The following is a 15,675-nucleotide window of genomic DNA, read 5'->3' as shown; positions in this document are numbered from 1 at the left end:
AGTGAACAGAGGGTGAGGAACACCGACACACAGGGGCCAGGCTCAGGGACTACCTGTCCCTGGATCTGTCCCCGGAAAGCCAGAGCAAGCAGGTCCCTCGGCCAAGAGGAGGCCCCTCCCTGTCGTGGGCCTTCGTGGGACTTTTGAGGGGCGTTGTTATGCAACGGTGCAACACTGCCCCCCCCCTCCCCCCGCTCAGGTTCCATGTGAGGATGTGAGTGTCAAAGGTCCACGTGGGGGCGGGGGTGCTTTCAAGCTTGGGACTTGAGTTAGCTGCGTAAGACCACAAACATAATGCTGTGATTTTCATTGGCCTTAGAACTGAGATGTTTGATTTTGCAACAATATTTGACCTTTTCTGTAACATTTTATGTAGTAAATAAGGTTTGAAATTGAATTTCATGATGCTTCATCAGATAATTAGATTTCTTGAATATTCCATGCCCTTTAAGGGTTACAGAGGTTAGGTTTTATTGATTGCTGCTTTGGAGTTGTAAGATTTTGTCTGTTTTGTGCCGCTGCAACAAAACTTCAGAGACAACATAATTTACAAAGAATAGAAATTTCCATACAATTCTGGAAGTTGGGAGGTCTCAGGACAAGACATCTGCTTTTGGCCTCTACTGGGGGCCTTCTCTCGAGGTGAGAAACGCTGCCCTCACGTGGCAGACGGGCAGAAGAGCAAGCTAGCCATTGCTGCCTTTAGCCTGTTTCCTGAGTTTTAATCATGTGAATAAAGAAGGAACCCACATTGCCTGTATCACCGCCTGAAGGCCTCCCTGTTAGCACTGTCAAGCTATAGCAGCAGAATTTTAGAGGAGACATATTTAAACCGAAACAGAAGTGCCACAGTGCTTCAAGAAATGATTGGGAAAATGGAATTTTAAAAGTAAGTGTATGGGTAGGCATCTTGGTCAGTGGGTGTAGCTACTGCTTAGGGTATCCACATCCCGTGTCAGAGTGCCAGTTCAAGTCCTAGCTCCTCCCATGCCAGTCCTGCTTGCTACTAGCACATCATGGGAAGTGCATAATGACTCAGTGTGTGGGACTCGGCCACCCCAGTGGGAGATGCAGATGGAGTTCCGCTCCAGCCTTGGCTTGGCCCAGCTAGTGCTGTGGTAGGCTTTAGGGGGATGACTTCTCTCTCTCACCATCTTTCAGTTTCTTCTGTAAACTTTTAATTTCTATTTTGTTTGAAGACAGAGATCTTCCACCCACTGGTTCATTCCCCAAATGCTACAGCAACCTGAACCAGGCCAGACCTAAATCAGTATTTTGGACCTCATTCTAGGTCTCGCACAAGGGTGGCAGGGACACAGTGCAGGGACCATCACCTGCTGCCTCCAGGGTGCACATCAGCAGGAGGTGATGTGCATTGGAAGCAGAGCAGCCGGACCTCATGACGTAGACACTGTAGGAGATTCAGGTGTCTCAAACAGTGACTCCACACGCCTGCCCTCCCATCGGATTGTTAGGAGATCAGGGGCATCTTTTTCTTTTTAATATTTATTTATTTTTATTGGAAAAGCAGATTTATAGAGAGAAGGAGAGAAAAGAAGATCTTCTGCCTGCTGGTTCACTCCCCAAGTGGCCACAACAGTCAGAGCTGAGCCCATCTGAATCCAGGATCCTGGAACCTCTTCCGGGGCCTCCCACATGGATGCAGGGTCCCAAGGCTTTGGGCTGTCCTCCACTGCTTTCCCAGGCCATAAGCAGGGAGCTGAGGGGGAAGTAGAGCAGCTGGGACATGAACTGGCACGCATATGGAATCCTGGCACATGCAGGGTGATGACTTTAGCTATCATGCCAAGCCCATGATGTCTTTTATAATAGGAAACCACATGGACTGTAATCCTGGGAAATTGTTTTAAAATAATGTATAGGTTATATTCCAAACATTCCCTGGATCTATTGGAACAAAATTTGTATTTTAGAAATGTAAGTGAATAGAATGTAACATATGGTTACATTCCTCATGTTCTTGAGAAGATTAATTGATGTTACCTAAGGTTGAAGGAGAAGGTTTGTGATCAAATGAATTTGCAGTATGCTGGATTAAGCAGTGCTAAGCTTTATTTGAGTTTTCCAGAGCAGGTACTGTTAAAATATTTTGGTGAAATTAATCAAGTCCTTGATCTCATTTTATTTTGTGTAATCTTTTCCTCTCATCACAGAATAATGTACAAGGTTCATGTCACATTCTTGTGAAGGAAGGAAACACCTCCTTTATGTTTGAAAGGTCTCCCCATATGAGAAATTGTATGTAAAAATTAGAAAGTTTTCAGTTCTATTTTCTGCTTGAATTTGATGAGGACATGAGAAAGAAGATAAATGAGATTGAAAGTACGATGGAAACAAAAGGAGAAACTCAATAGACCAAATATTAAAAATTTTGCTTTAACTTAAATTTTTCTAGGACACATATTTATGTCTTTTTACAGAATAAGCAGAATAACCTGTTTTAAAATCTTCTAAAATTGCTTCTTTGTGCTATTGGAGTATTACAGGATTTTTAGTAGAGAGAATGTATTGTGGTTGTATTCTCTGCCAATTGAGGATGTTGTATAATTTTTTGTTATTCTTGGCTCTGGGCATAATTTGCTTCACTTCACAGTTTCCTAAAAATTTGAGACTTGTATCTATTTCTACTCACCATACACTGTGGCTTCTAGTTTTCTTTTACAATATTATTTCCAGTTTTGAACACTTGACTCCAGAAAGTTGCAGTGTGTATCAGAACATTGAATTTTTTTTTTTCAATTAAGCCTCTAACTGCTCATCCTGCACGTGTGTCTGTATTTCAGATGGAGCAGCTGTCCGATGAAGAAATTGACCATGGTGCTGAAGAAGACAGTGACAAGGAAGATCAGGACTTGGATAAGATGTTTGGAGCCTGGCTTGGGGAACTGGACAAGCTCACTCAGGTGAGAGGTGGTGCTTAGACATTGGTGGTCATCCTTGCATAAGGGATTAGATAGAAGATGAATTTGAAATGCATCTGGAGTGGGAAAGGGTCCAAGAAATTAGAAATAAATGAGTAGTTACTGTAGAACACAATATAAAGTGGTTTTTTGTTTTGTTCTACAGTTTTTTTCTTAATAAGATTCTATTTCTCTAGTGGGATTATTTATATAATCTGTATCATATTTTTGAGATTGCTAGCTTTAAAATATAAAACCAAAATTTCAGCAAATTCTGTTCCATAACATAGTATATTTGAATACATTCACAACATAAATACTTTTCCTCACTTCTAGATATTTTCTACTCTTTGATCCCAGAATTTTTACAACATTTCTCAGCTCACTGCTTTGGCCTGGCTGTAAACTCTGTCCTTGCGAGCACTCGAGGAGTGAGTGACTCAGAAGAACCAGGTTTTGAACCCAGGCACGCCAGTATGGGATGTGAGCATCTTGACCAGGAGGCCAAATGCCTTGTCCCAGTCTAAGTCTTGATTTGAAAAAATTGTAATTGTGGCATAGAGATAATAACTGAGGCAGAAAGAGGAAGTAGTGCAGGAGAAATAGAAAATGATAGTCCGTGAAGGAATGTGCTGACGTGTGGGGTGTCCTTGACCATTTGATTTCACTGTCCATATTTGGGGGTTGGGTGGTGTTATAAAGAGAAGACAGGTAAGTGTGCCTCCAGCCACTCCGATGGAGTTCAGTTATATCCTGCTCCACTGCAGGTGCCATTTCCACTGGCTTGATACCTTGTATTCTTCCCTCTATTTCAGAGAGCCTGAGATAAACATGAATAGTCTTTCTCTTAAAAGTTGACTCCCAAGCTAACACTGGCTATTTTCACTATGTAAATCTATTTTGGGTAAAAAAAAAAAATAAAACCATTATATAATATGCTTAATATTAATGTGTTACAGTAAAAAAAAAATTTAAAGATTTATCTTATTTGAAAGGCAGAATTATGCAGGCAGATTTGGCTGTGAAAGCTGCAGCTGACAGGCTGAAGCCAGGAGCCTGGAACCCTATTTGGGTCTCATGTGGGCGGCAGGAGCCCAGGCATTTGGGACCATCTTTTGCTACTTTTCCTTGATACATCACTTGGGAGCTGAATCAGAAACTCACAGCCTCTGCACCACAATGCCTGTCTCAGCGTGGCATTTTTATTTGAAAGGCAAATTCACAGAGAGGTATCTTCTATCCACTGGTACCTTCCCCAAGTGGCCGCCACAGCTGGAGCTAAGCCGATCCAATCTCAAGTCAGGAGCCAGGAGTTTTTCCTGGGTCTTCTGTGGGAGCACAGTGACTCAAGGACTTGGGCCATCCTCCTCTGCTTTTCCAGGCCATAAGCATGAACTGGATGGGAAGTGGAGCAGCCAGGACACAAACCGGTACCCATATGGGATTCCAGCACCGCAGGCAGAGGATTAGTGTGCTATACCACTGTGCTGACCCCACCAATATGTTATTTTTAATATTTAAATTTTTTCAATAAATGATTTGATATACTGTGTTAGTGGCTAAACATAAGTTTGTTGTTTACTTCATTGCTTTAGTTCATTCACTACAGTGTTATCTGTTCATGTTTCAATATTAATGCTATTTTTAGCTTTGTATTGAATCAGACTTAAATTTTTCAGCAGTTAGTGCATCTTCTGAAGTAGTTCGTAAAGTTTTGCATGTATCTCCGGATAGGATTCATAGTGTTGGCGTTGTTTTTAAATGAAATTCTTGATGACCTTCCAAAAAAAATTAAGAGCTACTCTGCTAGATTTTCAATTTTTTAAATAAAATTTATTTTATATAGAGACTGAATGATTCCATCCACTGGTTCACTCCTCAGGTAGTGGCATTGGCCAGAGCTGGGCCTGACTAAAGCCAGGAACTTGGTTTGGGTCTCCCATGGGTGCCGGGGCGAGGCACATTAGCAGCAGCTGGATCAGAAATAGGGCAGCAGGAACTCAGAGCAGCAGCATAAAGGAGGCTGCTCAGGTGTCAGCTTCACCCATATACATATCGCTAGCCCGGATTACCAATTTCTTGACCTAAAGAGTATTCCTCCTTATTTCCCTTATCGCCATAGTCTAGTGTCATAGACAAAGCAAATCATTGTAATAAATAGTCTTGTTTGAGCTGCTAAATGGCTTTTAGTGTATCCTCAAATATATTCAAATTATTTCACAGGAAACCTTGCCTACTTCTTACACTGTGTTTCTTCTGTGAGAAGAGTTAGGTCTGAAATGGCTGCAAAAGAATTAGGTTTCATGTTAAAAGAAATTGCTGGATGAAACTTTGAAAAAAAAAAAGAGGTGGTGAAGAGGTTATAGATATGTCTCAGTTGATAGCTGTAGAAATGGGTGAACACTGTGAATTCATCTCACTTTGAAATCAATGATCAAGAAGATAGCCTTCTGCTGTAAAACCATAGTTCTACAAACACAATATTCAGCACTCATTCTCAGATTTGAAGCTTACTTGATAACTTATTTTAGGTACACGTTAAAGTTTGAAAAGGTCATTTTTAATATTTGCGATTTTATTTATATAAACAGTAACAATTTTCTTTCCACTTGCTCTAAGCTCCTCTGTTTTAACTATCTTTTTTCCTTACTGTTAAAGAGGTAGAGGGTTTGCGGGGGGAAATACTATTCAAAAAGTGAATGTGCTCACTTATGAGCAGCAGTAACCACAGTGCAGAATAACTAGCTTTGTCTCAGGCTCTGCAACTGAATTACTTACAGCCTTCCTTCACCTTGATGGAGTTTGAAAAGAACCAGGGGTATTTCATCTTTGATGTGTCTTGGGTCTGAGAGGATGAAAACTGAGTTCCTAATTGCTCCTTGTCTGGGAATACTTGTTGCAATGAGACCCTGATGGACCAGAAGCCAGTGTGCTTGAGGGAAGATGACGGAACTCTGCACGCTTCCTGTTTCTTGTCTCGCATGTCCATATTTACATGCTAAGCTTATTTTCTAGTGAATTTATGACAAATGAGGTCAGTGTACTTAATGTATTTCAGAAGATCATTGCTCCAAGCTGTGATGTCTCAAATCTCAGGGGTTTGAAGGTAAGCATGCAGGGGTGAGCGCTTAGTCTAGCCGTTAAGACCCTGTTTGGACCACCTGCATCCCTTCGCCAAGTGGTAGGGTTTGAGTCCTGGTTCCTGTTCCAAGCCTTGCTTGCTGCTGGTGAGCACCCTGGGAAGCAGTGCTTGGCTTAAGTAGTTGGGGTTTCTACCCCACGTGGGAGGCTGCAGTGAGTTTCCAGCTCCTGCCTTTAGCCTGGTCCGGCCCTAGCTGAGGTGGATATTCGGCAGGTGAACCACTGGATAAAAAGCTCTGTCTGACTGCTTCTTAAATAAATAAGAAATAAAATTAAGACTATATCTAAGAATTGAAATAACTGTAATAAAAATAATGTGAACATCAATTATATTTTTCCTTAAGGCTTGTCACTTAAGAACTTTGGTTTTCTTTATTACTGTGTGGTAGTTCACATTATCATAAAGCAGATTTTACTCATCTTTTCATATAATCAGAACCTGAATGTAATGTTGCATATTAAATTTTCTTTTTTTTGAAGAGTTTGGATTCTGATAAGCCCATACAACCTGTGAAAAGATCTCCTCTTCGCCAAGAAACAAACATGGCCAATTTTTCTTATCGCTTCTCCATATATAACTTGAATGGTAAGGTGTTACTGGAAATAAAATATAAAATAGTATTCTTTATGTTATATAGGAAGAATATAGCTAAAATTGCAAATTTTACAAAAGCTATAAGCGTAACTTAGACCTGAATTCTTCTGTTTTTTAATTTGTGTATATGTTACTACTTCATATTATTATCACAGAAAAAAAGCAAACTGTAACATAATTAAAATAATTTCCTGGTTGATTTAGTAATTGATAAAGTATATACTTAGAAGGAACCTCATAGCAAACTAAATGGCACTGTTTTTTTCAGGCTAGATTTTAAAAGTTCAGTGAAATCAGCCTCTTGGGCCTTTAATTATTTCTAAGGTAATTGGAATTGATATTGTAGTCTATAACTTTTTCGACCTTTCACTTCTGTTTTTAAGCCCTCAGCTCTTTTCATGTTGTCTCCACAAGATCATTTATTATACTAACCTATGTACTACATGTATCTTTAGATATACTAAAGTCTGGTGAAAAAAATTTCCCAGGGAGTAGTAAAAGCCCTGGAACAGTGTGGGATTTTGGAAGCATTTTTTGTCTTTGAATTCATTTTATTCTCCTCTGATTGCCACAAAACTGAAAAGATGGATTATTTACCTCTAATACCTAATTCAGTTTTTTAAAGCTCAGTGAGGTGATTTCTTTTGCTTGGTGCATTGATTAACAGATTTGTAATAGAATCTGTATGTGCTCACCTGTGTGCCCCGGCCCCCATCACCTGTGTTGTCCATTGCAGAAGCTCTTAATCAAGGAGAGACTGTGGACCTGGACGCCCTGATGGCCGACCTCTGCTCTATTGAGCAGGAGCTCAGCAGCATCGGTTCAGGAAATAGCAAGCGTCCAGTCACAGAAACAAAGGCTACACAGAAACTACCTGCTGGCCGCCATGCTTCAAAACACGGCACTTTGAAAGCTTCGTCTTCCTCATCTAATTGGATAACCAAACCTGCTCAAGCTAACTACTCCCTGGATGACATCACTGCACAGTTGGAACAGGCCTCCCTCAGCATGGATGAGGCTGCACAGCAGTCTGCTCTGGAGGATTCCAAGCCCCTCGTCACCGGTCAGCACCGGAGAACCGCCTCGGCAGGCACCGTGAGCGACGCCGACGTGCGCTCTGTGAGCAACTCCTCCCGGTCCAGCATCACTTCTGCAGCCTCCAGCATGGACTCTCTGGATATTGAGAAAGTAACACGCCCTCAAGAGCTCGATTTGACTCATCAGGGGCAACCCATCACTGAGGTAAACTGATGGCACTTTCTTCCCGTGGTGTTTTCAGTAGTAAAATAGTAGTAAAGATAGTTTTAATTAATTTTCTTGGTTTTTCTACATTTAAATGTTTTCAAGGATATTTCTGAGCTAAGTTCTACAATCAGACTTCAGAAGGAATATGTTACAAGATACAGAGATGCCATAAAGATGGTTCAGAAGAAATTTAGTTTCTTCTTATGACTGGAAGTGCTTGAATTAGTTAATACTGGTTGTTTCACTTTATTTTAAAGATTGAAATGTGATTTGCCATTGCTGTCCGTTGAGATTGTAGCTTTGGGGCTTTGCTGTTTTGTCAGGGTCAATGTGTGTAGTGAAAAGAACTGCCTGGGTTGGAAGCAGAAAACTTGACTCAAGGTCGTCTCATTACTGCTCACTACTGATGAAACTTGGAATTCTTCTTCCTTGCTGAACGTGACTTTCTCATTAGAAAAGTCGAGTTAGTAGTGCTCAGTCTGCCTTCCATACGGGTGGTTGAGAATTGAAAGTAATAAACCATCAGGGTTTTTTTAAGTGAAATTTGTCTACTTTATGATATCTGAGAGTTGAAGTTAGAGCAGACTTCTGGAGTATGCCATTATTTGCTATTAGATTTATCTGCTGGGATGAATAAATGAGATTTTATAGGAGATATTTCCTTGATCTTGTTTTGCACGATGATACTACTTTTTTCCAGTCAGGTTAAGATACCTAAGGACAGATTATAAACACCTCACTAAAGATCTTTTCATCTTAGGTGTGTGTCTGTCTTTGTAAAAATATGCTTGTCTTAAAAGTTTAAAAAATTTGAGGGCAAGTACAGAATATATTTTCTCCACAAACACACTCTGGTAGTATCTAGCGATTCCGTGTGCAAGGCTATCAGCATTCGGGGGGGTGTCATGTTTATTGTGAAACTTTATGGTGTGGTAAGTAAACAAGAAATAAAGCAAGGAAAGGAATTGTGTCTATCTGCTTCTTTTTCCTTACTCAGAGGTGTGTTTTAACAAACCTAGAACTTGCTTTAGTACTTTTTCTGAGTCTAGTACGTTCTGGTTCAAACTATACAAAGCTATGATATGGTTAATAGCTCTCAAACCCATATATCAAATTATCCTTAAAATCAGATTCAACTTAAAGAATATTTTAGGGGCCAGGGTTGTGGCATAATGGGTAAAGCCTCCACTCATGATGCCAGCATCCCACATGGCCACTGGCTGTAGTCTCAGCTGCTCCACCTCTGATCCAACTCCCTGCTAATACTCCTGAAGATGCAGTGGAGGATGGCCTGAGTGCCACCCATATGAAGGATCGCCATCTCCTGGTGGCTGCCTGGCCCAGCTCTGGCCCTTGTGGCCATTTGGGGAGTGAACCAACAGGTGGATGATCTCTTCATCTGTTGTTTACAACTACTCTGCCTAAAATAAATAAGTGAATAAATCTTCTAAAAAGGAGAATATTTTCATCTTCTTATGTGTGGTGTTAATAGTTCTGTGAAACCCCTTTACAAAAATACTCGCCTGCCCCCAGCAGGGGTTGCGTTCTCCCACAGGTTAAGTATTTTCTATTTGTCAGCTGATTCTTCTGGCATTTATCTTCAGATCATTAAACCCATGCTTATGTAACTGTTTACTTTTTTTCCCCACTTGATGACTTCTGATTCTGGTAGATAGACTGTTTCTCCCTTTCAGTGGTTCCCCCGCCTTTCTCCCCTGCTGTTGCCTCACCCTCAGTATATTTTGATTGACTTAGTCTTCAGTGTGTGTGAGGGTAGTTGTATATTTGGAATTTTCTGCTAGACTTGTACTGTATTTCCTTCTGGGGACATCATCTTGCTTTCCTAGGCTATTATCATCAGTTTAAAGAAAGATTCATTGTTTGTGTATTTATCATCATTTTAACTCTGTCAACTTTCCTCCAGGTTATTAAATGTGTCATTTGGTTAAAATAAAATAATATGGTGTTGGTTTTATCTTAAAATTCCTTTCTGTTTTTGTACTCTGTAATATTGTTCTGAGAGGGCTATTGCTGCCATCCTTGAAGCTGGTATCCCGTGTTCTAGTGCTAGTTCAAGTGCTGGCTATTCCCCTTCCAAGCCAGCTTTCTGCTGCTGTACCTGGGAAGGCAGCAGAAGATGGCCGGGATCTTAGGCTCTTGCCTTCCATGTGGGAGACCACGATGGAGCGCTGGTTCCTGGTATTAACCTGGTCCAGACCTTGCTATAGAATCCTTTTGGGGAGTGAACCAGCAGATGGCTCTCTGTCCCTCTGCCTTTCATATAGATATATGAAATATTGAGGAAGCAAATATGAATATTATTGTTAGGGATGAGCTTCTTCAGGGAAGATCCTTCAAGTCTCCTACAGAGAGAACTGGTGCTTGGTTAGCAGTAGTGGTATTAGCAGCCCGTTTGGGAAAGATGGGTCAGTGTGGGGCGTGGTCATCAGTGTTCATTGTTTGGGTTTTCATCCAGTCCTAGGTTAGAATTTCTCAAGCGTCGGCACTGCTGACATTGTGAGCTGACTTTGTCATGAAGGAGGTGTCCCACGCATTCAGCTCCTCACCTGGCCTCTGTGCACTCAGTGCTTTCCTGTAGCTGCGACTCCTTCCCCATTAGATACTCACAGTTCTAAGCAGAAAATGTTGACAGCTTGCTGGAGCCCTTTTTGTCATGTGAAATAACCTGTAGTTTTCATCTCCTGGCATTCTTTTCATGAAAACATGCTGGATTAAAAATACAGAATATTTGTAGGTAATATTTTTATTATAAAATTTACTCCTGATCTGTGTGAGTTTGTATGAACAAGAAAGACTGTCCATCTTTATACTTGTATCTTACTGCATCGTCTCTGATGACAGAAATTAAAGCACAACGTACAAACCACTGGATCCGCTGTGGCTGCTGCCTCACGTTGCCTTCTGATTCCCTCGGGGACACTGAACATTGTCCAGCTTGTCTGGGATGCCAGCATGCCCTCTGCGGTCCAGCTGTGGGTACGCAAGGCTCCGCCTGCCTGCAGTTTGCATTCCCCATAGCCTAATCAATGTTTAACTTTTCAGGTGATAATAAAATGCTCTGTTAAAACAAAAAGGCAGGGACCCTCAAAAAAAAAATTAAAATTTTTTTTAAAAAAAAGAACCATAGGATACTAGGAGAAAACAGCTTGATCTCACAGTATACAGTGTAACTCATAGTATACAGTGTAACTCTTGAAATGAATGTGAACTTGTCCCTTGAGGGTCCCTGGGATTTACCCCGCGAGCTGTTACAGTGTAACACTAATTCCTGTGTGACATAAAGTTTGCTTAAAACCAAGGCAGTGCCTGCCTGTGCATAGCCTGCACATGTCTCTCCACATAATCTCTTTCCCTAAAAGGACCTCTGGTGGTCATGTGGGGTTCCCAGCAATGCCCCTGAAAAGATGCATGGACTTCATTGGAAATGGCAGCTGTAAAGCTAATATGCCCACATGCTGTCTTCGTCTTTCTGTGGAACTTAGTGAGCCTCATGCCAGGCAGCTCTGTTAAGACCTTTGGCTACCCCTCTGAACAGGAGCACTGTTAAGGGACATGTAAAGGTAGGACTCCTGAATTTGCTGATTTAAAAAATAAAAATCTTTTCTTTGTTGGAAAGGCAAACTTACAGGGAAAAGGAGAGACAGAAAGATCTTCCATTCACTGGTTTACTCCCTAAATGGCCACAATGACTGGAACTGAGCCAATCTGAAGCCAAGAGCCAGGAACTTCTTTCAAGTCTTCCATGCGGGTGCAGGGTCCCAAGGCTTTGGGCCATCCTCCACTGCTTTCCCAGACCACAGGCAAGGAGCTGGATGGAAAGTGGAACAGTCAGGACACAAACCATCACCCATATGGCATCCCAGGCATATCAGAATAAGACTTAGCTATTGTGCCATCACTATGGGCCCAGCACTCAACTTTTCTTGGGTATGCTAAGTTAGTTAACACTCAAATAATTATATGCTGTCTGGTGTCTGAAATTTTGTCATTATCTTTTCACATATGCCTCATCTTTGTGGTCTCACCCTAAAGCTCTGCCAAAATATAATGCCTTATTTCCTGTACTTAAGGCACATTTGCTTCCCCTAAGCCCATCATGTTCCCTATTAAACAGTGGTTTACAACCCAGAGCTATTTTGTACCCCAGGATTTCTGTAGAGGAGCAGCATTGTGGTGTGATGGGAGAGTGCTGTTGGCAGCCAGAGGATAGAGGCCGGAAGTGCTCTAGAACACCCCTGAGGACAGGCCACACAGCCCCAAACACTGCCTAGGTTGAGAACCAATATTCTAAAATCAGGTGGCATCTGTCAGTTACTGTCAGGACACGGGCACATGTAGTACACTGTGTGGCATCTTCTGAAGACAGTTGCTGATAAAAATGAAAATACCAGTGTCATACAGTCACAGTTTCAGGAAATATGAGTATCTTTTTCCAGCTTTTTCTCCCCTGAGCTCCAGGTATGTGTAATCAGTGTCTTCATTTGGATGTCCAATGGACAGCTCAGGTTTTCACTGCCACCAAGCCACCACCATCTTGATCTAGATTTTTACAGTAGCCACCAAACTGGTCCTTCCTGAACCCACCTTCCCCTTGACAGTCTGTTATCCACACTAAAGCTGTAGCAATCCTGGTAAAAGTCTTGGAGAACCATACCTGACCTGCTTTCCTGTTGCTTCTGACTCCCTCTGTTTTCCTTCCCTCCCTTACCTTGCCATGTTTGGCAGCAATGAGAGCCTGCGTCTGAATCTTTACATGGATGCCCTGTGCAGTTACCTGCAAGATACCCGGTTACCACTTTTGCGATTTACTCAAGCTTCATATTCCAAGGAGGCCTTCTTTGCTGTTGAAAAAATTGAACTCCTTTCCTTCCGTCCTCTGTGTGTATGTGTTTAAATCCCCCTTTTCTGCTCTAATTACCATTTAATGTGCTATTTATTATGTTTTTGTTTGTTATCCAACTTAAATAGAAACTTTATCAGGAGAGGGATTTTTTTCATTTCTTTGATTCCTGAAGTACCTTTAACACATAGAACAATACTTAGCTGACAAGAAGCACGCAGACATTTAAACAAAGAAGTGTACAGATGTGTTGAATGCATTGTCTTTAAAGTCTGCACTCTGACTTGAAAAGCAGTTGCTTTGCTCGGGATGGTGGTTGGCATAACACAAGTAAAGCAACATGTGAAAGATTTCAGTAGTGAAACTATGGTTTTTCCATAGCTAGTTTTTCAGGAGACAGTGGTTGCACCTGTTTCAGGAAAACACAGAATGGAATAGTTCTGGTAGAGTTTGGTGAGACAAATATGGGAAAATTCAGTTTGAACTTAATGCTGCTTCCTGTTGGTGATATGGATATTCAAACTGCCCCTCATCAGAGTAGTACCATGGGTTATCTTTCCTTGTACCAAACATGAGCTTAGGACGACTTCCCATCAGAAGCAGTTTGTTTGTATTTCCTGCCTTTCCTGTTCTTGACTTTTGTCAGGATCCTGTCTGTTCAAGCACCAACATACAAGGTCCCATGTAAAAGCCTTCTGTTGTTCCTTTGATAAGTGTATTATTCTGCAGAAGCCAAGACTAAAGAAATTCAATAGACCAAATAACTGTGAAATCTCTGTTTGGATTCCAGAAAGCACATTTGCTTCCCAGTTTTTGTTCAAATCTTTAAGTGTAGCTGGCATTATGTGATCATTTCCCAACGTTAAATAATTTTTAACATAAAACCCCCATAAATCCATTCTACAGAACATAAAATAATTTGTAGAATGATTTCAGACAGTAGTACACTGAAGTCTAACAGCAATAGTGATAATTTGTGAGGCATTTTGTTTTGTATTTTTAAAGATTTATTTACTTTTATTGGAAAGTCAGATTTAATGAAAGAAGGAGAGACAGAAAGATCTTCCACCCACCAGTTCACTCCCTAAGTGCCTGCAGCTAGAAGCCAAGAGCTTCCTCCAGGACTCCCACATGAGTGCAGTGTCCCAAGACTTTGGGCCATCTTCCACTGCTTTCCCAGGTGACAAGCATGGCACTGGATGGGAAGTGGAGCAGCCGGGATATGAACTAGTGCCCATTTGGATCCTGGCGCATGCAAGCCAAGGACTTCAGCCATTAGGCTACCGCACTATATTGCATTTGTGAGGTTTTTAAAATTGTTTGTGTAATTGAAAAAAATTCTAGTAAAGGTTTTTCTATTCCTCAACCATGATGAAATGCATGTTATATCTGGTTTATATGTTGCTATGGTACTTTTGTTTGTGTTAAGTCATTGAACAGTACTTTATTCAGTAATATAACAGTTTGCAAAATTAATTAGCAATTACATTATAATTTCATGCCCAATTTACTGTTTAAGGGTTAATGGCTAAAACGTGCTTTTGTATTTTTCTATTGGAATTTAAAGTACGGAAATTCCTTTGAATTACAGATCATATTTATTTTAAAAGTAGTTGAACATAAAATTGTTGCTGTAATTACAGATTCAAAAGATTTTTCTGCATCTTAAGACAATTTTAATTGCATTATTAATATTTATCATGCAGAAAAAAATGATACTTGAGTTATTACAACTTTAAAAATGTGTAGCTTTCCTCATAAGTAAAAGATTTTTTAAATTTTAAACAATATTTCTTATTATATTTTTGACAATCTTTACATAGTTAATTGGGGTAAAAAGGTTCAAGGGCTATAGGAAAGTGGGTAAGACTATTATTTCCATATTGTTTCCTTCATGTTTAAAGAGGGGTATTAAGGGAGAAGGCCCACCCAGTTTCCCACCCTCCCCAGGTCCTGCATGTAGGGTATGCTCTGAGGTTCTTGCTCAAGTGGTCTTGATAGTTCACCAGTTATAAATTGCTGCCAGTCTTGCCACTCCAAGCACTGTGAAGTCTTTGAAGAATCCACTGATTGACATAGTCCATCATAGAGTCTCCATTTGCCCCGTATTTTGCTGCCAACATATAGCTGAGATGGTTGGTTGACCTGTTCTGTCTTCTCTTTTTTCTTGGTTAGGGTTCTGAGTCCAGCATTTCGATTGGGGAAATCTCCAAAGAAACTTTGTCTGAGGTGTTCTTGTACCAGATTCTTGTATGTACTAGCAGGTACAGGTCCCGGCTCAGTCCATAGCCCCTGGTGGTTGTGATCGCTGGGTTGATTCTGTTTTCAGCCCCCACTTCCACTGGAACCAATGGGTGTTGCAGTCCAGCCTGGTGCTGCCCAGCACATTCTCGGCCCTCGCATAAACAAGTGGGAGCTGCAGCCTAGTTGGAGTGACCCACACTAACCCCCACCAGGCCTGCCCCCTACCCTGGTTTGCCAGTATGTGTAGCAGTAGTCCAGTCTGTCCCGTACCCCATTCTACCCTAGGTCCTGTCCTGGTTTTCATGCCCTCCCGTAGAAGTGGTAACCCAAGAGGGAGGAGCCCACTATTTCCCTCCCAGGCCTCTCCCACTCCCAGATTATGCACTCTCCAGGTAGTTCCGTGGTTTGACTTGACAGAACTAGCCCCCAGTGCCAGCTTCTGCCAGCTGATGCTGTGGCTAAGCCCCAACAGCCCTCACCCACTCTAATTTTGTTTGCACCAGTAGGAATAATCAGTCCAGCCTGGCTTTTCCCTGATCTAGTCCACCTGAGGCATACAGGTGTTGTAGCCCTGCTAAGTCTGGTCTGCCCCCATCCCAGCTCACACTCTCCAGTGGGTGTAGCTGTCCAGCAAAGGAACCACCCCTTATTCCCCTGCCGGCTCTGCC

At 41.5% G+C, this 15,675-nt stretch overlaps 1 protein-coding gene across 3 annotated transcripts in view; it reads left to right on the top strand.

Annotated features, from left to right (window-relative positions):
• Nucleotides 1-2,804: 2,804 nt before the first annotated feature.
• The window catches only part of RAPH1 (Ras association (RalGDS/AF-6) and pleckstrin homology domains 1), a 50,948-nt gene continuing 38,077 nt past the window's right edge, over nucleotides 2,805-15,675 (top strand). For all 3 annotated transcript variants that reach the window (XM_040984524.1, XM_040984525.1, XM_040984526.1), the window contains exons 1-3: nucleotides 2,805-2,924; nucleotides 6,543-6,648; nucleotides 7,394-7,899. In XM_040984524.1, coding sequence (XP_040840458.1) covers nucleotides 2,805-2,924; nucleotides 6,543-6,648; nucleotides 7,394-7,899 — 732 coding nt within the window. The remainder of the gene's footprint in view (nucleotides 2,925-6,542; nucleotides 6,649-7,393; nucleotides 7,900-15,675) is intronic.

This window comes from Ochotona curzoniae, unplaced genomic scaffold, assembly GCF_017591425.1.
Source record: "Ochotona curzoniae isolate NIBS_2020 unplaced genomic scaffold, NIBS_Ocur_1.0 contig_4148, whole genome shotgun sequence".
In the NCBI taxonomy this organism is placed as follows: domain Eukaryota; kingdom Metazoa; phylum Chordata; class Mammalia; order Lagomorpha; family Ochotonidae; genus Ochotona; species Ochotona curzoniae.
Note: the sequence above shows the minus strand (reverse complement) of the source record. Positions and strands in the feature narration are given on the sequence as shown.